A 20,370-nucleotide genomic window follows, 5' to 3' on the forward strand; every position below is an offset into this window, starting at 1 on the left:
TAAGGTACTGGAATAGGCCACCGTAGAGGCACAGGCCAAAGCCTGGTTGTAATGTGTCAGAAGTCAGGGCTTCCACCAAGCAGTTACCTTCTCAGCGTGCAGAACCAGGACCTGACTGTGTTACGCTATACAAGGCAAACCACACACCCAGGCAATTTTCTCTGCTCTAAGTCTTGCACAATACAATTACTTTCCCTGGCTCTGCACAACACATGAAAGAGAAGTCAACAAGTCCCATTTCTCAGCAAGAAGTCCCTCTACTTGCTCTCTTTGCTCAGTTGCACTAATTACAAGCACTCCCCACCCCTAAAGTCCCCACAACTTCCCCACCGGCAATCCCGAATTGGAACAAAAGCCCTCTGAGCCAGTGTCTGTTTTTGTACAATTGTTTATACAAATTCAACAAAGGTAAAACTGCATCAGGAAGGTCTACGAAAACAACACCTTACAACAATGGCACTTATGAATGCAGAATTTTACAATCAGGAAATAACCATGTTATAAACCTTAAATGAGAACTCAACTCACACTTCAAAGAAAGAGAGACTACGTTTGACCATTTATTCTACTGCTGGACTCACTGTATAAATTAATTTTATATTGAGTACAAGAGCTCATGCTACAGAGTGAAACCCTCCTATGTGCAAAAGCTGAAATTGGAATTTTTAAAATTTTGAGAAAAAGGTGATTTCTATACAGATAAAACTTGGCAAAGTGTTTTACTTCAACTATAATTTACACCTTATTTCCACAACATGCTTATGTCACTTCTGAAGTATACAAAGCAGGATATAAACTTCCATTAAAACATGCTTTAAGTTGAAAGTATTAACCTACTTTTCCTGACCTGGGCACGTTTGTAGATAGATACTGTCTACGAAGTATAGGTTAAGTTCTCTCCTACCATAAGTAAAGATAAAAATTGGCAATCAAAACCGAAACACTGGTAATGCATTCAAACATTGCATAAATAATTTTTAAACAATTTTTGTACAAAAATAGTTCTGCATAATGTAAGATGTAACAAAACAAAATGTGTTAAGAAGGCAGAAATGCAGTGCGTGGTCCACTTTAATGACACCAACTTTTTTTTTGTTGTTTTAAGAAATGAAAAGCAGAAATCAAATTTACACTACCAAGCACATGCTGTGGTACTTTAAATAACAGTATTTCTTGGAGATCAGTCTTCTTCCGGGTGTGAACAATTATCATCAATAACAGTCGCCTTATGAATTTGCATAAGAGCCAGTGCAGGACATCCCAGGTAGACTGAATTAGTGGCACAAGTTGAAATTCTTAACATGGGTAGTTTAACGTTGTTCTCTCCTCGACAAGAGTTGTAAAATCCAATTGCGGCATCTTCCAATATTCCAAGTTCCCAATTGAAAATAAAATCCCTACATGTTCTTAGTCCCATCCCTCCCCCCGCCCCGCCCCAGTATTTACACAGGTCCTTTAACTAACTCAGTTTTTGCAGAAGTTTTTCTTCCACTTGCCCAAACTGAACACTTACTGACATCTCTGCTATGAACTGCTCACAGCCTTCTTTTGTCACTTGCTTGCAGTACCTCAAGTCGATCTGGCAGATGTTTCCACAACGTTTGAAGTAAGACAGGCACTGGTCAGTAACCTTATTGCAGTCTGCCAAAAAAAAAGAGGGGAGAGAAATAAATGTAACAGCGTGTCTTGGTTTGTTCTTCAGCACAAGGACAATTTAACCTGACCACGGTAAGGCCCGTTCTGCTCCTGTTCTGTGCTGACACCAAAATCACCCCAAACAGCCCGGCTGCCGTGCTCTAATCCCTGAGATTCTGTTGTGTAACTGCTGAGATAAAGCAGAGCACCAGCTGCACAGAGCGGCAGCGTTTGTATATCCCACAAGGAGGAGGAGGATGAGCGAGGTAACAGCACGTGGCTCCCCCCAGGGAGGGGCTGTTGCACATCAGCCAGAGGAGGGAGGGCCCTGGGAAAGTCGGGCAGCTGCGGGATTATTTACACCGGCAGCACAGAAATGGAGCGCTGGTGGGGCTGTTACACAGGGGGCATGGATAGAGGTAGCTGGGGAAAACCACTTCCACTGCTGAGTATTTCACACAGGTCTAACAGCGATGAGCCATTCCCATCCTCCCCTCCCCTGAGTTCGTGCTGCGTACCTGATAAATTAATTTCTGTTAACGAATCCCGCGTGGTGGTTCCAACTGCGGTCAGCAGGTTAATAGACTGATCTGTCACATGATTACAGTAACTGAGATTGAGTTTGGAGAGCAGAGGCATGTGCCTTATGATCAGCCGCAAAGACGCATCGGTAATATCCAGGCCGGCCAGGCGCAGCTCAACTATGTTCCGTAGCTTACTCCGGTTGTCGATCTGACCTGGAAAGCAGGAGAGGCAGGTCACTCCTCCGAGCCTCGCGCTGCATCGCGAACATCTGCACGTCTCTAGGAAATGCACTGTGACACACAACACTGCTGCCCTAAGTTAACTTCAGATGCTTTTGCCTGTCTGTTGCTTTGGAGGGGACATCAGCAGGAACACTTGTCTATTTTTGGCACAGGCACGTGGGCAAGAACCACCTCCTGATTTTAAAACAAAAAGGGATAAAAGTAACTGCAGGGGCCCAGCGGAATTACAAGTCGGGAATAAGCAGTAGGCTGTGCAGTGCATGCCAGAAAGCAGATCTGATTTGCTCAAAATTTCACCTGAGCTGAAATCCGGGCGAATGTGGCATGACCCACAGAACTGCTCCTTCCCTGAACTGGAAGAAAGTGTTTCCATACTCTCTAAAGTACACCCGTTGCAGCCTGAAGAGAAGAAAGTCAGACAGAAAACCAGCACAGTGGCTCAGATGACTGCTCAGCAGTCAGAACATCACTCAATACCCAGCGGCTTCCAGTGAGGTGTTGCGAGTCACTACTGAACCACCTCAAACAGAGCCCAGAACCCCGCCGGTGCTAGCTGCAGGGCTTCCTGCCCACCCCTTGCAGGTGGGACTAGCAGCAGAACGTGCCACAGAGCAGATGGGACAGGCCTCCCGCGCTCCCCCCGCCTGTTACCTGGCCGGTTATCTGTGGGTGGCGACAAGAGGTCTCTCATTTGGGCGTCTTTCAGGCCTTCTGCCCACTGCACATCCAGAGTTCGGAGTAAAGGACAGCTGGAACTACAAAGTGCTGACACTGCTATCCATGAGCACCCTGATAACAGCAGGTCTCGAAGACCTGCAGATACAGAAGAAATTGGAGCATGTGGCCTACCCAGAGAAGCGTGCACGGTGATCTGCTATCCCTAGCAGGCTGGGGTGAGCCCAGTGCTGCTCTGAAATGATCCCAGCACCCCAGGGCAAGCAGGGACCCCGTGAGCCTCCTCCTGCCCAGCCCTCCCTCCCACCCTCCTCCTGCAACTTCGTTCCTGTGGGGGAGAACAGTTCTGCAGCAGCCCTCAGCCGCACACTTCGCTGATCAAGTCAGCACAGGCACTCCCCCCAGCAATGTTACCCGTAGACTGAGACCTGCCTCAAATTACTCTACCTACAACGCCAAGTAGTCACAGCATAACTATTTTTTGGGCTCATTTTAACATGTTGATGCTTCATCCCTACATATCTATTCCTCGCATCAGATAAGAGGGATCCCGCCAGCCATCCCTCAGAGATTGCAGGTTAGATACAAACAGGTTTGCCAGATTTGGTGAAAAGTGATCAAGAAAACGTCACTTACCTGGCAGTCTGTTGATAAGCCAGCTCAGCTGCTTTTTAGATATATTTGTCCAGCTAAGATCAAGGGTTACAGGCTGTCTCCTAATAATGCCACTAAGCATAAGTGGAGTGATGGATTTACAATGGTTTAAATCTATTTTGGTCCATAATCTTTTGTCACAGCACCTACCCAAAAAGAAAAAAGCCAACAGCGCTTTAATTTGGCACTCATTTTCATTTCTGTGAGACTTTAAAAGGTGTCATTGAACGGGAGGGAAAACTACAGCATTTAATGGGAAATAGCCAAAATAAGGCTCAGTGGTGCTAAGATGAGCACGCAAATAGAAACAACGCTACATAGGTTTGAAGTTTCTCCATCAAATGTATCATGCAATAAAGTATGGAATTATTTCTACGGAATTACAAGTGTCAGCAACTTAGGATCTCATTTTAAGTCATCAGTTTGTTTATTAAAATCCATCTCCTAGCCTGAACATAAGCACCTTCTTTCTTATCTTTCGAATAAAAAGACTGGTTAAAAGTTACTGTTCTGATTTTCCCCGCACTTTCCACCTAAACCCAGTGAATTTTATAAAACAGATCCCCCTCTCCTGGTTCTGTGGTTTTGCATTATTGCCATCTAGATGGCTTCTGCATTTTGACACTGTCTTTCTGGTTCTCTAAGGGCCACCAACAAGAAACCCGAATGGGTTTGCGAGACTTCAATTTTTCTTGAATCTTCCACTAGAAAATATTGTGCTTAAATGGAAAAAGAGTCTAACACCTTTCTGTGACACCAAGAAACCCAGGGAGGGGGGGGCTCCATGGGCATCACCTTGCACCAAATTATCGACCTTTTTGGTGTTTACCCAGTTTGTTACTGCACTGTGCTACCAAGGAGTCTCTGTCTGATTTGCCCACCTGTGTGCACACCACAGCCCAATCTCAGATGACAAAAAGATATTTTACTGCAAGTTCAGTGAAACATGTAAACCTGTCCACTAATGCTTCCTTCTGTGGTACAGTCACTGTTAATTTTTACACTCCGGTGCCCTGAGCACCCAACAGACACACTGTAAGTAAAGGCGATGATGAAGGATTCCTCCACCAGCTCTGCTGGTAGAGAATCAGCAACGGGGATCGCTCTTTGTGTACCCTCTACAGGGCAACGATCAGAACGGACCTGCTGGAGTATACTGAGGGCCCCACTGTATCTCAACAGATATTTAATGGCTGAGCTGCAAAAACAACTGTGCTAGCAGCGAGCAGCTCCTGGGGGCACAATGACACCAAGGCTTAGCACGACCCAGGCTGGCTGCTCCAGCACGCGGAACACTGCGGTGTCTCTGTACAGAACAGCCTGCTCTGGGGGCTACAGCTCCAGCAGCCCGGTGCACAAACACAAAACTCCCACCAGAAGTGCCGGCAACTGCTGCTTCTGAGAGAGCATCAGAAAAAGACAAGCTACTTCTTCAGATGCTGCTGGGCACCCTCTCCCCTTGTGCTCAGCAGAGCTTCAGTAATAACCCGCACAGCTCTCCGAGTGGACGTTATCACTTGCCAGTCACCCACCTCCCATCAGACCCAGCTCGGTTCCCCCGCTCCTTACCATCTGTTCCAGGTCTTGCAAACTCTCATACAGATGCACAAGTCTCTATGACTGAGGTAGCTAAAGACAGCCATCCAGACTTCCCGCTGCATCACGTGGGCTGCCCCGTCATCCAGGGGGAGCGAGTCCGGAGGGGGGCTGATGGGAGGCGGCCGGATAACGTGCCGCTCCATCTGAATGCATTTGGGAGGAGAGAGCGAAGGCGGGGGCCGGGTTATTCCCCGAGGGGTGCTTCGCAGGCTGGGGATGAGCTGGTGCCTCAGCTCCCGGGGAGTCCCGTTCAAACCCTTGTTGAACCTATGGAGTCTCTCGCTGTTGCTCAAAGCGCGCTTTGGCTCCTCGTTTTCACTCTCCGGTTCGGATTTGATGGGTTGGTGATTCTCATTGGCAAGGCTGTTCTCGGTTTTTTGGATCTCCTGGTTGAGCTCCTTGCTGAGCTCCTTGCTCAGTTCCTTATTAGGAAGCCGCCTTTTCCGCCTCATCTTGAACTTCTTCTTGTCCCTGGACTCGGCGCCCTCCGTGCTGGGACCCGCGGTGGGCGAGCTGGAGCGCGACTGGTCGCTGTCCTTGGACCTGGGGGGTGCTTCTGGCAGCTCATCCTCCGGCTCCTGCTTGAGGCGCCGCAGGGGTTTGATCATGGCAGCTCGGTCATCTGAAGCCTTCCACGATCGCCGCTGAAAAGGAAGAGACAAGGGCTGACTATTTGAGCAAGAAGGCGCCCGGCAACACTGGGCAACGCTGATGCTCTACAGGGCAGCCGTGCCCGGGGGGCCGGGCTGCCTGCCAGCACAGCGCCCCTCCCGTCCCAGCACATGGGCACATTCGGCGGCCAAAGGTATCAAGTTCAAGTGCCATCACAGGGATGAGGAGGCCAGCTATGGGCTCTCCGGACTCCAAGGGAGCGATAAACGCCTTGATTCAGCATGCACAATCCTGCAGATTTAAGGGCCTTATCGTTACACACCAGACAATTTACATACACGAGATGAACAGCGTACGATAGACAGTTTGTTTTTTTCCCCCAACGGGCCAGAAGAAACCAGGCTCGGGACGCGTTCATTGGGCAAAGCCCCCACTGTCAACACTGCCTGACACACGTGGGTGCCCAATGGCCAGAAGTTGAATTTCTGAAAGCTCCTGGATTGCCATCCCCGGCTCGCACTGTGGCTGTGCTCCTGTTGTGGCCTTTACTGCTGGATACTCACAGCCTCGGTCAACCACACTTTAGCTGCCCCTTTATGTCCTACTGAACTCGGTTCATCTTCTCAAGCTTCCCCCGCCTCCGGTGCATGCAGAACAGGGGATGCGACTGACAGCTCTGACACTGCTAGGCGGACGGGACCTCACGCTGCCACGATCTCCGACGCAACGCGGGCTCACGAGGGCTGGCTGGCGCCTTCTTCCCTGCCCTGGTCACTGTTCGTAAAAGCGAACCGCGCTTCGCTCGCTTGCTTTAATCTAGTCTCTCCTGGATGCGCACCGGATGGAAATGTAGGAGATGGATCAGCCAAAAGCAAGGAAGACTTCAAGAGTAATTGATCGCTGCATGCAAGAAGAAGCTAGCAACTGTTAAAATGAAACAGATTTAATGAGAAGAGATCAGGACTGGCAAGGAAAGGAGAACTGCTGTGAACACGCTCGCTGCATCAGAATGCCTATCCCTTTGCAATGAACTACTGGGATCAAGTCAGTGATCTGCTCCTGTGTTCCAGACTGCAGAGAAAGCTGATCACCCTGTCCTTAAACACATTATAAAGGAAGAGGTCGCAGAACGTTAATGACAGGTTAGAAGAAAAGAAGTAAACCATCAGACTACTGCCAGCTTGCAGCATCCTTCACGCAGGGTAAGGACGAGTGCATAACTTAAAGGTATCAGAGTCCTGTTATCACAGCAGAGTGTGAGAGGTGAATCAGTATTGTGCCAGCGGGGGGCTTCCTGAGTGTGCTGTGACACAGACTGCTGAGGGGGTGCGTGGCAGGGACAGGGCTCAGCCACACAGGGAGAGCAAAACATCAGTACAGAAACAGGATTTCATTCCTTGGTGTCATCAAAACACAGCTTTCAACTGTGTTTTAATACAGGACACAAACCCAGGACATACAGAACCAGACACTGCAGCTAACTATTCTGGAGCGTAAAGGCTTGCAAGAGAGAGACTCTGTGACTTCAAGATGTACATGGCATAACAAAGATGCCTGCTGTGACATAAAGACATGGCTGATGAACTGGCTCAGCACTCGGCTCATGTGAGAAGGATGAAAAGGGATTGAGAACACATCTTTTAAAAAGGCAAAGCACCTTCTTCCTGAAGAGTTTCTCTTCTTGTCCAAGTTTTAGCTGTTGGAAGAAAGACAAGTAAAAACCCCCAAACATGACATTTGTTCTGCTGTCTGTTGAAGGTTTGGTGACCAGCAATGCCTTCCTCACACGCTGGGGGGCTTTCACGGAGCAATTCAAGCCATCCATAAACACTCCAGTGAGTCCGCAGGGATGGGAAAAGGAAATCATGGCCAGAAAGCAGATGTGCATAACCTGGTGTCATGAATTTTGCTCTCCCACTCCACCAAAGCACCAACAATCCCTGTATTTACTGTACCGTAGCATTCCCTCTGCCAAGCCGTGAGGGGCAGACCGACTACCAAGTCCTAGCGAACTACACAAGCAGTACAAAACCTGCTACTGATCCCGGTGTTAAAGCCATCTGATGATTAGTGAAAGAATTGAAATCTAGGTCCTCAATTCTATCTCTGCAAACCAGCATTTCTGTATGTCCTTATTAGTGTGTTTTGTAATCCACATGACAATTCGGAGTGTCCCTGCCTGGCCCAAGAGCTTTGACTTTTAAATTCGGGGAAGAAGCTCTGCCTACAATGCTGCTGTGAGCAGCTCCTCCTCTCTGCAGGCTACAGAAGGTGTCATTTCTAAAGGTCCTCTGATCAGTTACGAGCATTGTACATCTGTGAATCAGCCACAAAACATGCTGCCACGCGCCACCAAGTGGCTAAAGATGAAAAGGCTTCCATAAAAAATTGATTTTCACCTTGATCCTACTCCAAGCATCTTGTAGTGACTTTTTAGTTAAAGTGGGTTTTCCAGTACTTTGAATAAACCAACAGCCACAGCCCAGTGTTTTCAGCCTCTGAATGTCAACCCGAGCTTCACCATTCAAACTACTGTCCTGTTAGACTAGCAGTTTTCAGGGCGGAAGGTAAAACATCGCCGTTTCTTTTGTAGCAATCTGGGATTTCAAGACGAGGTACAAGCCAGAAGGCAAGAGACATCAGCCCCAACCAGCCCACGCGCATCTGCGTACGTACATAAGGGTGTTTTGTCATACCCGTTTTCTCATAGAGGGTTCCTGGGGTTTCTCAAATTTCCTTTTCCTCCGCAGATGTACTTCGTCTGACTTTCTCCTCAGTATTGAGTCAACTTGAGTCTTTTTGGAATGTTCCTCAGATTTCCGCCTGGGAGTTTCTTCACAGTCCCCTTTCCGTTTTGCAGCATCTGTTACTTCCTTATTGTCTCTGTTCATTTTCTGTTCCTTCAGCAATGAGCCTGGGAGATTTGATGCGTATTTGAATCCTGGTCCGCGCTTTTGCTTGTACGCCAAAGAGACACAAAACACAAACAAACTTTATATCTCATGCCTTTCTCAGCTATTTATGTAAGTTGTCTCCAGCACTGGTGGCTTGATCACTTTGTAACAGACAAAAGCATTAACAAGGAGTTACAGGAGAAGTAGTTTCAACCTTTAAGAAGTTCTTATACACACTTGCAGTGTTTCAGTTTACAAAAAAAAAATAAAAAAACAAAACACAAAAAAAGAAAACAAACAACACTTCAGGTTTTGCCTATTTTTTTCCCTTTTACAAAATCCAAAGAAGTATTTTCATCTTAGAATTTAACATGCAGCAATGCACAGAACTAACCTACATTCTCCCCAGATTTTGGGTGAAGCGCATGGGGGAAAAATAAAGAAAACGACTGGGGAACAAACAGAAAGCCAAGAGCTTATTTCCTTTGACTCAACTGAATTAGACACAAAAACAAAAGCTGGTACTGGGCGAAATTGTATCTACAAGCCAGAGGGAATAGCTTGAGATTTTGTAGGTCGTTCCAGCACCACTTATCCCCATTAAACTCACTTTTCCAGTTTTCCCTGCATGGTTGCACTTTGGACACTCCCAGCAGTTCGGCAGCTCATCGTTAACCACACCATCTGATTCCTTCACCTGGTGAAAGAGAGGCACAACTCAATTCACAGCAAGCCACAGGAAGCTGTAAAAGTCTACAGGCAGAATCATTCAGAGGCATCTCTTACAGCTCTTCGTTCTCTCTGAGCGACTGCTGCCCTCCCGATGGCTACAGGAAAGAAACCCCGATCACCACAGGTGCTGGTGCTGAGCACAGCCTCAGCCCCACAAAACCACCCTCGTGGTAACACCGACGGGAGGCAAGCGTGCTGGTCAACTTGGTATGTGACACGGGGTTCAGGTCTGGGGTTTTGTGAAGGTCAGGGGCAATCCTAATTAACACAGGGGACGTTCTGCTCTTGGAAAAATATTTAAAAAGAAAAAAAAAGCAAAAACAGAAAACAAAACACAAAGCTCCCCCCAAGAAGGGCTGTAACTGTGCCATCTCCAAAGGCCTCCCGCTTCGATGCGAAAAGCTCAGGCCCCATCCCATGTCCCCCCCCACCCCGAAGAGTGGCACAGCCTGAGCTTTTCATAGGAAGGGATTTTTCCCATACACACGTTCTCACATATATTAATACTGGCAGGCATTTTTAGAAGCAGAGCACCCTGCACTGTAATCAAGTGTTCCTTGAAATATTTTTCTTTATGGCCGGAGCTCGCAGCCCCGTGCACCCAGCCCCCAAGCTCATGTGCCAGTAAAAACGCTGGTTGCCAAGTCAGCTGGAGAACAGGCACACTTATTCAGAAGACTGGACACATGAAATCATTTTCAGGGCTCCTCACCCCCCAGTTATCCGGCTAGCATGAGGAACAGAAGCTCTTACTGCTCAGCTACCCCTGCGGGACAGGGACATTTTGCATTTTGCATCGCAGCCGAAAGCAGAGGGCTGTAAAGCTGCTTTCTGCCTCTCCACACGGGAGCCCTCGTTACTCTCCAAACAGGAGATCGGTGGCTTGAAGAGAAATTTCTGTGAATGAAACTGAGGAGGAACAGTACAGCTAGGCTAAAAGCACCTCCACACAAACACATATGCTCACTGATGGCACATTCACATCTCAAGGATTTCGATATATATTTAGACAAAAGCCTTGAGGGGAAAAAGGGAAGATGATTTTGTGGCTGTAGTAGCATGTTTTTGTTGTCTACAGTCAAGACAAACAGCTGGGCATCGGCAGCACAGTAGCAGGAGGCTGCTGCTGAAACAGGCAGGGGCAAAGATCTGCAGATTTTTCTTGTTTCTGAAACATTTCCTCCTCCCAGCTGGGTGGAAACGTGCTGGCTGTGCAGGAGCGAGCCCCGCTTTTAGGGAACTGCTTCCTCTAGTCCCCGAGCCAGACAGCAGCCCTGCTAGTTTCACCATCCAGCAAGAGTGATGACATGTCAGTCTCTCTCAGCAAGTCTTTTGGAGTTAATAAACGAGTAAATGAAGTGGGCAGAATTTAAATACTGGTTTTATCACAACTGTGCGCCTTTGAACCTTCTTTCCCATGGTAGGTGTAAGATACTCCAGGAGTTGTTGTATACATCTCTGCCTCGGGGGAACAATCCCTGGCTCGAGCCCAAGTTGGGAACAAGTTATTTCCCGCACCGAATATAGAACAAATGCTACCAAAGGGAAAGCATTACAGCTCCGTCCCTTCTGTGAAGTTGAAGGAACTGAACAGATGTGAGGAACTGTAAGCAAACTAATTAGACACACACAAACCTGCCACCGAATCTGTCCCAAGCCTCCTGGGCTGGGTGGGAGCCAGTTGGGTGTTTGCTACCACCAGCAGGTGGGCGTCTGAGCCGCGGCGGGAGGCAGCCTCAGGACCGTACCTGCAGCACGAGGGTGGAGGTTCAGGAAGCCTCAGCGTGAGCCTGCCCTGCTGGGAGGGCTGCCTTTTGGGGAGTAGAATACCCCGGGGTGTTGGTCTGGTATCACTGAGCGAGAGCCCTGACTTCTGGCAGCACCAAGACTGAAATAACCCAGGCACGGACACACCTGGGCTGAAGACAGGGGCAGAAATGCAGCTGTGCTGGAAAAGGACTTTATTTTTCATTTACTCTTTCTGCTTTTCTGTCAATGCATCTAAAATATCCCCTGTTTTCCATCGTTATCACTACATTTACGTAAGATGAAAAAGAAGAGGATCTGACTGGGAAAACGAACCCCTTTTCCTCAAGGAAACAGCATCAGACACTGCACTTGGTCACCCGTGCTCACCAGCGTTACTAGTAACGGGACTTGCAGCAAGAGAAACCCATCAATACTGGTTCAATTCGAACGCTCTGCTCCAGCGAAAGGCAATATCCCTCTGAAAAGCTCAGCAGCTTCCTCTGGAAGCAGCGCCGTGCTGGGGGAAGGCTTGCCAACATGATTTTCCTAAGAAGCTGTTCGGCAGAACGAGCGCTCGCGCTGGTATTGTGTTTTCCAAGAAAAGCAGCAGCGTGTCGGAAAGCACCCTGTGCCACTCCTCAGGACATGCCACAACCTGGCTGCCCTTCACACAGCTCCCACACAGGTGTGTAATGTGCCCTGTGCTAGCGGGGCACCCGCAGGAGCTCCTCGAGGCTGTGAGTGTGGCAGAGCACGGATGCACCCCAGCTACCTTCATGAAATGCTTCGGGTTGGGAGGAACCTTAAGGATCATTTAATTCTTAAAGATCAGCTGTAAAAGCCCCTCCAGAAGCTAGCATTAAAGCTAGCTCAAGTATTAGGCACCAGCACAAGACAGATGCAGCAGAGGCCACCCCCTGACACTGTTTTTTCCTGGAGAAAACCCACCACGAACACGTAAAGCCAAAGGGGGAAGCTGGAACAGGACAGAGCAAGCTACCCACGAGCAGCCCAGTGCGCGTGCCCGAGCCCTGGAGATGCACCCCGGAGAGAATTCTCCCCTCACTCCTCCCCTCCCTGCCCAATTTCTGCTGGTTTCCCCCAGAAGTACGTTTGCTGGAGACAACCCCCACAGTTCACACGTCTTCCTGCTGCCTGCTTTCTGAGCAGGCCAGGAGGGGATCTCCTCTCGGTGGGCACCCACAGAAGCTGCCCTGGGGCCACGTTTGCTTTCAAAGGCGCTTCCCACAAGGGCTGTTTATGGGACTCTGTCCGCGGGGCTTTTAAGCCCACATCAGGGGGCAGCACATAAATAAGGCACCAGGCTCCTGTCTCACAGAAAACTGCGGAACCCAGGAACAAAGAGCAAGGAGGGAACCAAGGAAAAGGTCCCGTTTGCTTTTTGCTGTTCTCCTCTCGCCTTCCAAGGTGATTCTGAAATCCTCCTGGAGCCCTTTTGTTTGGGTATCTGACCACCACCAGCTCTCCCACTGTTCCAGCTCAACAGAAGCACCGAGTAATTAAAAAAACAAGACAGGCTGCAAGTCTCCCACCGCTTCATTTTCAGCAATACCTCGAGCAACATTGTTCCTAGTTACCAAAACATCACTCGGAACATCACATATGCATAAAGGAACAAACAGCACTTGCTTGAGTTCACAGATCTGACCCACATCCTGTGCAACCAGTCCCAGATGTGGTACGGTGAGAGGAAACCACGCTTGAACTGCCACTAGACAACAATCCCAGCCTCTGGACCCAGCCAAAAAGCGTAACTGGCACTGCAAGCAGAGGGAAGGGGGGTGTGGAGCACTCTGAGGGGGGCTGGAGTAGGAAAGCAGCAGCTGCAAGGCAGAACCAGGGCACCCCGAGAAAGCAGCAGCTCCTTCCCTCGCTTCCTCACCCCCTGAAGCTTTGTTTTAAGCAAGCAAAGCTCCCCGAGTCCTCAAGTGGCAGGAGCTGTGGGTATCAAAGCCACCTGCTTTCTGCTCTAGGGACACAAGGGTCGGTTGGTGAATCTCAGCACACGGTGCAGGAACAGTGAAAGGCACGGAGAGCAGCACCCCGGGCCTGCATGAGGAACGCGCCTCCCCTCCCGGAGATCCCCGGGGGCCCAAGGCTGCTTCGTGGGGCACGGTATGTCAGAGCACATTTGCTTTGGCAAATCACTTTAACCATAAACAAATCAGCAACAGGAAATGGCTGAGCAGCCGAGACACGAGCAGCTCTGGAGAAAGGAGGCTTCCAAGTGCTCAGACACACGGACTTGCCCAAAATCACACTTCTGGTACTGACGAGGAGGGTATCTGCTCGCAGCGCTCGAGGCAGCCAAGGCTGAGCGTTCCTGCAGCCTGAACCTTGCTCAGTTCGTTCTCTAGAGCTGCAGTCCTACTGCAACCTCTGCTCACAGCACCTTCAAGCCAGCTGCCACCAAAAGGCAGCTCTGTGCCTGGACAAACCCGGACAGCAAACTGCTCCTTGTCCTCTGTGGGACACGGGAAGGAGCTGCTGGGTTGTGACTAACTCATCCAACGCTACGTACAGGTAGATTCCTCTGCCCCCTTGAGCTTCCTGTGCCGGCTGAGATACCTCACTTAAATAAGAAGTAAAAAAATAAATAAAACACTTGCATGCACGCACGTTTTGCAGGCTTGCTCTGGGCGGCCAGGGGATGGATGCTGGTCACATCAGAAGAGAGCTCCCTCCTGCCAGCCAGGACCACGCACGCCACGGCTTCAGTCCTGCTTCTCACCCCAACTCTGCGCTCACTCAGTTTCCAAAGACGAAATCGTGAAAGTTTTCTAACTTCTGTGCCCTACTTTTACGTTAAGGTGACATCTAATCTACTTTTAGTTTGCTTGTTTCCAACAGGTATTACATCCTTGCACTCACCTTAAGGCATCCTGGGTGTATTATTTCATTACAAATGGAGCATTCCATTAGCATGAGATTAAACTTGCTCTCCTCCTCTTCCACAGTGTCCTCTTTCCCAGCTTCTCCACACACCAGACATACAGCAGTATGAGGCAACACCGGCTGTTTACACATATCAGAAGGAAGTCTTGATCAGGGCACATAAGACATATGGGAACAGAAGAATTCAAAATGCATTTACAGTATTTTCATTCCAAAGAGAAGATAAATAGGGCTTAATTGTGCAAACTGCTGAAGGCTCCGTCCCAGCACATCAACAAAGGCAAGAAAAACTGGTAACTGGGGCTGGGTACCCAGACCAAGCATCGCAGGACGTGTTGAGGGAATCAAAGTGCCCTCCCTCTAGCAACATTAATCCACGGGGCATTGCAGGGATGAAAGCGTTGGGGTTTTTTTTGCGGGTCTCTTTTTTTTGTGAGCTGACACAGACATTGGCACGTGTGTCACTTTTCTACCGTACAATGGGAGGCAAAAGAAGCAACCTGCAACATCACCGTTCACATCCGTGAAGCTTCGCAGGCTGCCTGGCAATTTGGCAGCGCCCCTGTTTTACAGGCAGGGCAGGCAGATGTTGTGGGACCCAACCCAGCCCTCACAGCAAGCCCACGACAGACCCAGAACAGACCTTTCGCTGACTGATAGCCTACTACAGGAGGTCCTGCTCCCAAAGCATTGCAAAAAGCACTGCACAGGCACTTAAAGAGAGAATTCCTCTTCCAGAAGTGTCACAAGTGGGAAGCTCTGTGGTTTTTTTTTCCTATCTTTTGCTGAAGCAGAAAGGGAACTGCAGCATCTCTTATATCCATCACCCAAGTCAAAGCACTGAATGCCAGTCTAATTAAAAAGCTACCTTAGTGCTAATGAGGAGCAAACTTCTTGTTTCCTGCAATAAGGTACAAGCCATTACAAGAAATAAACGGAAGATCCTTGTAAGAAGCTGGCTATAACGTGAAATGGAATCGATCAGGTTGCAACTCCCTAACTATTAGGTAGTTGGAAGCAGAGATGTGGCTTTTCATGGCAAGGCTCTCTCATTTATGGAGCAAATAAAGACTGGAAGTGAAAAACTGCACACTGAATCAAACCTCTGCAGCAACAGCCCATCCTTCAGGAAGTTTCAGACAGGGATAAAACTAACTATGGTAAGCCAATACAGAGCACAGCGTGCTGCCCCACGCACCAGCATCAGATGTGGTAACGCTTTTCTGCTTTCTCATGCCAGTACTTACCCACAGTCCCTTTTCAAAGCATTTTGCAAATGTTATTGAATTCCCAACCTTTCTCCGTGCACACAAGAGGAATCCCCAGGATCCCACTCCGCCAGCAGGTAAACCAGAGGAAAGCTAAGAGCTGCGACAGCTCTGTCCTCCTGTTCTGTCCCATCTCCCACACGACACCTATTTATATCCACCCCCGAGGAACAAACAGCCCAGAAGCAGTACAACTTTTCTTCCTGGGAGCAAGGGTGTCTCGGGAACCTCCTCTGTGCCCCACCGAGCTCTGTCCCACTGCCGGAGTGAACAGCAGCTCTGCTGTCACAACCTGACCTCCCAGCACAGAGCCCCCCACTTCCTTCAGACCTACTCGACGCAGCAGCAAGTGTCCCAGGCCCTCCTCCTTCCTCCCTTGATTGAAGCAGTGATGCAGAGGAGTTTCCTGTTCTCTGAACGGCAGTGCTGGCTCTCTGAAGGCTTCTGAGTTTAATGAAAGCCTGCGCCTAGTTAATATCGGCAGTGTTATTAAGCAGAGGAAGGCACAGTCCCAGAACTGTGGGGATCATTACTTCCACAGAGCCTCGCTTTGGTGGTTTCCTTTAGCTGGGAGCTGTTGGATGCGTACCACAATATATTACTGCTGTGATTGTTAGAGAACATAATGAACAAGAGTAAAGACAATTGGATTGCCTATAGAAACGGAAGGCACCATTAAAAACTGCAACGGTTCAACTTGTTAATTTACTGCGCTCTCGCTGTTCTAAGGAAGTTTGCAATATTCCCACCGTTACTCACACCACCGAGACCTCACAAAGAGCAGATATCTCTTGAGCACATGCACAGGTGGGACAAGGAAGCAAAGTGCCTCGACTACAGAGCCGTGTCTTCTAAACACGGCTCCTGGAAATAAACCTGCAGGTAACAACTGGAAACTACTTCTTCAGAAGAAAAGAGGGGATGAGAAGATGACTGCACACAGCCAGGAGAGAACCCAGCTCCTCTGCTCCACAAGGCCCAGCCTGTGTGAAGACTGAAACACCTTACTATGAAAATTTCCTTCTACAGGCAGGATGAGGAAGCACACTGCAGCCCTAATGTAATCCCTCCACTAAAAAGGCAGCATGATTTCACTAGTTCTTCTCCCTGGAGAATGATAAATTCTTCATCCATGCTGTTCGATTCATGCCACACTCCAGGAAATCAAGTGTTCAAAGAAAAGACACTTGAGCTGCAAAAGCACTCTGAGGAAAGGTAGATAGATATTCTGTGCACTTTACTAAAAGATCCAGGAGAGCTGAATCCAATCCTCTGTCAAGAGCACCGCATGGCTTAGAGCAGGACACAGCGTGGGCTACCAGGAGCAACTACTGGAAACCCTGAGTGCGAATCAGTTAGTAAAACCTGACCCGAGCCATTTAATAATGCCACCACTTCAGTGTCTTCATCAGGATTAGAGAAAAAAACGTAAGTGAAAGGAACTGTAACGAGACTGAATCAAGAGTTACTGAGGAATCAGGATAGATGGTGTAATTCAGTTATGAATAAACAACATTCCTTCCCTTAAAAACAAAATAAACAAAAAACAACACACAAAAAAATAAGAAAACCAAACCAAACCAAAACAAAACCTTGAACAACACTACACAAAAGGCCTTCCCAAAGAATTATGAGAAAGCCAAAGCTAATTTTTCCTCTTCAACGAGAGCACTGTGGACAAAAGGCCTGAGGAGCTCAGTGACAGTCGATATGAAAGCAATGATTCAGAACTTCATGGAAGACTAATCTGTCAATACGTGTTAAACACAAAGCTATCACTTACGACTCAAGAAGCTTCTAAGAAACACATCACAATAGGCCAGGAAACTGCCTTTGACTACCACTTGCCCTGTTCTGACACTCACCGCATCCCCCAACAGCCATTTCCAGTCCCCGAGGAAGAGAAGGCCCCGGGATGGATGGCTCTTTGGCTCTTCTCCATCAGACCCCTCTTGTACGCTTAGGTAAATGGCAAATTCATTGAAATTCGGATCCCAAGTAGCCTCTGGTCACCAATGCCAAAGTCTTGGGGGATGCCAAAGACTTTTGCACATCTTGAGGTGGTCAAGCAGCTAAGGTAGTAAAGATTGTTGCAAGGTGGCTTTTATTAGAAATTTCAGAGGCCCGAACCACAGAGGCCTCTTCAAATTTGAATGATAACTTCCCGCTCGCTCTTCTCCCTGCAATCCCAGAATTTCAGTGTCATTTGAGTGCCAATTTCTGGCGAATTGATGACCTCCACATCTACCTTCTAGACTACTGAGAACAAAAGCCACATCACTGAGTTTTAGGCTCAGTCCCACACCTTGTCACCAGGAGAGGAAGTTGTAGGAAAGAAATCTCCGAACGAGCTGTACCAGCAGGTGCACTTACTGCGATACACTGCCTCATAATGCAGGACTGTTTCATCCTGCCAGGCCCCCCGAACTTCTTCATGTCCTTGCAGAAGTGACACTCGCCGCACTCTGTCCGCAGACACGCCTCGCACTTGCGGCATCGCGTCCTCCTCCGGCGGGCTCCAGCGGTCGTCCGGTTAGCTGCGAGCTTCACCGCAGAGGCAGCGCCCAGCTTCCCTTTGGGCCGTCCGACCGCCCTGTTCTGAAAGAGCCAGACACACAAAAGTTAGTTGCACATCCCACGGAACACCTGAGCTACAGAAAGTCCTTGGGCAGGAGCCACACACGGCGCAGACGTAAAGCCGGCAGATGTATCAGCCATACGCAGATGGCTAATACCCAGCAGATGCACGCAATCACTCTTAGAGCTAAAGGAATTCTGTCACCTTTAGAGGGAAAGATGCATTGTAAAAAGACAAAGAAACCTAGGCGCAAGTGAGAGATGCCAAATCTATCGTAAACCCAACACAACAGGAGGGCGCTGAGAAACTATTTATGCACAACTCAATGCAGGACCAGGCCCCAAGTGATGTTCTTGGCTTAGGTCAAAGATAAGACCCATGCCAGCGCAGAGCTCTGGGCTAGGGAGCTCCTAGGACTGTGCTCAGGTTAAGTCAGGTCTACTTTCCTCCTTCAGAAGAGTCCAAGGAGGCAGCAAAAGTAATTCTGAGGCTAGATACAGCAGGGAAACATTCTGCAACAATGGCTCAAGTCACAGCAGTCTCCCTAAAAGAAAAGCACAAACTGCTGCCAAGTGACAAGCCAGGAAATAAACCACAAATCCTGCAAAACCCCTTCCAGAACAGCTCCCCTCCTATCCAACACTAACAAGTGCTCAAAACCAGAACACTAACTGATGCTGTGCAAAGGCTAAAAAGGGCATCCCGGGTCTAGATTTCAATGACCTTTGAGGCAGAAGCTAAAGGAACATGAAAAGATTTTAAATGATGAGGTTAACTGCAACATATTCACTCCAGATATCTGAATTTCACGTTAAATGAGAAACTCCCTGCTCAGCACAAGAACACAGAGCTCAAGCCAAACATCGCCAAGCACGGTGTCATCATACGGGGTAATTACCCACTGATTGGTGTGGCTTTCTTACCACTGACAACTTTCACCATGAAGATGACAGTGACAGGACTGCAGAGCTCATCTGGTTTAGTATTTGCACAACTCCTCCACTTTCGGTGCCCCCCAGCACACAGAGGCCAGACTTAAGCAGTTTCACTTTCTGTTTGTGCTGAAGTCTGGGCAGTCACCGAGGCAGGAGGAGGTTGGCTACAGAAAGCCACACGCAATTTCCACCGCAGCTTTTAAAAGAAAGAGCTACGGACACGTTCGGCTTGGTACTGCCAAAGCTTCCAAGCGTCCTGCTGTATGGTAACCCTGACAAAAAGGCACGTGGGTGAGCATTTGACCTTCCTCCCATCCGTCCCAGCAAGCCCCCAGTGACTTAGGACACAGCAGAGAGCAAGGAGCTGCACCTCTCTGCCTCCTCTCCCACAGACCCACTGTTGTAACCGAGGTGGGAGAAAGCATTACTCAGCTGACGACGTTACACGGATCCCTGCGAGTTTTTAATTACGCTCCTCCACAGCAGTTTCTGTTCTCCTCGCAAGCTGAATCCCGCTGTGCTCTGTGAACGCAGAGAGGTGTAGCTTCCCATCGGAAACTGCACTAGACACAGCTTTCAGATCAATTTCAGACACTCTAAAGAATAAATATTTGCCTTTTAGACCAACATTGCAGCCTCTCAAGGCTAAAGTCGGCTCTGGCAGGACTGGCTTAGCACCTAGATAAGAGATAATTTCCTTCCTCGGCATGAATCACCCCTCCACTCTCTCTATTACAACCTCCTTCCACCAGCAGAGGAAATGAGAAAAACGAACCGAAGGGAGTTAAGTTCAACTGAAACACATTCAGCAACCCGGGCAGCTCCCGTCTGCCGACAGCACGTGGAAGGTTCTGCGTTAGCCCGGCTCCTTCCCACTAGGTTTGAACACGATTAAGTTTTTTAAGAGGGCAAACAGCAGTTACAATGCCATCAGCACGGTCTTTTTTTTTAAAGGCAACCTCTCGCAAGGAAAATTCAAACTCAGTGCTTTTCCCAGCCCAAAGGCAACTCCTGATTTTGCCACAGTGAGAAAAACCAAGCCCCAATTCTGGTGACTCTCTTGAGCACAAGGACACCGGGAAGGTTCAAGTGGTGGAGAGGCACCGCTGAATGCAGAAACGGAGAATCCTGATTAAAAAATACAAATAAAAGAAAGAAGCAGGCAGGTGAAGCTGTAAGGACAAGTGGGAAGCCAGAGCACACCACACAACTCAGATTTCCTCGTAAATCACCACCACGCAGCGGAAAGCAGCCACGCAGAGCTCTGACCCCACTGAACGTAACGGATCTGTGCCCGGCCCTCTTCACTGCTCTTCAGGAAACCCAAGCAACTGGACCAGCTGGGGTTGTGCTCAC

At 48.8% G+C, this 20,370-nt stretch overlaps 1 protein-coding gene across 5 annotated transcripts in view; it reads right to left on the reverse strand.

Annotated features, from left to right (window-relative positions):
- Positions 1-385: 385 nt before the first annotated feature.
- Positions 386-20,370, reverse strand: part of KDM2B (lysine demethylase 2B) — a 101,396-nt gene continuing 81,411 nt past the window's right edge. For 3 of the 5 annotated variants that reach the window (XM_084297014.1, XM_084297012.1, XM_084297013.1), the window contains 10 exons: positions 17,875-18,099; positions 14,210-14,353; positions 9,447-9,533; positions 8,639-8,899; positions 5,301-5,974; positions 3,714-3,877; positions 3,054-3,215; positions 2,700-2,801; positions 2,154-2,372; positions 386-1,641 (listed from right to left, as the gene is read on the reverse strand). In XM_084297014.1, coding sequence (XP_084153140.1) covers positions 1,460-1,641; positions 2,154-2,372; positions 2,700-2,801; positions 3,054-3,215; positions 3,714-3,877; positions 5,301-5,974; positions 8,639-8,899; positions 9,447-9,533; positions 14,210-14,353; positions 17,875-18,099 — 2,220 coding nt within the window. In that variant the 3' untranslated portion in view covers positions 386-1,459. The remainder of the gene's footprint in view (positions 1,642-2,153; positions 2,373-2,699; positions 2,802-3,053; positions 3,216-3,713; positions 3,878-5,300; positions 5,975-8,638; positions 8,900-9,446; positions 9,534-14,209; positions 14,354-17,874; positions 18,100-20,370) is intronic. The other 2 variants (XM_084297016.1, XM_084297015.1) reach the window with 1 other exon arrangement.

The sequence above is a fragment of the Netta rufina genome (genome assembly GCF_964035555.1).
Source record: "Netta rufina genome assembly, chromosome: 17".
Lineage (NCBI taxonomy): Eukaryota > Metazoa > Chordata > Aves > Anseriformes > Anatidae > Netta > Netta rufina.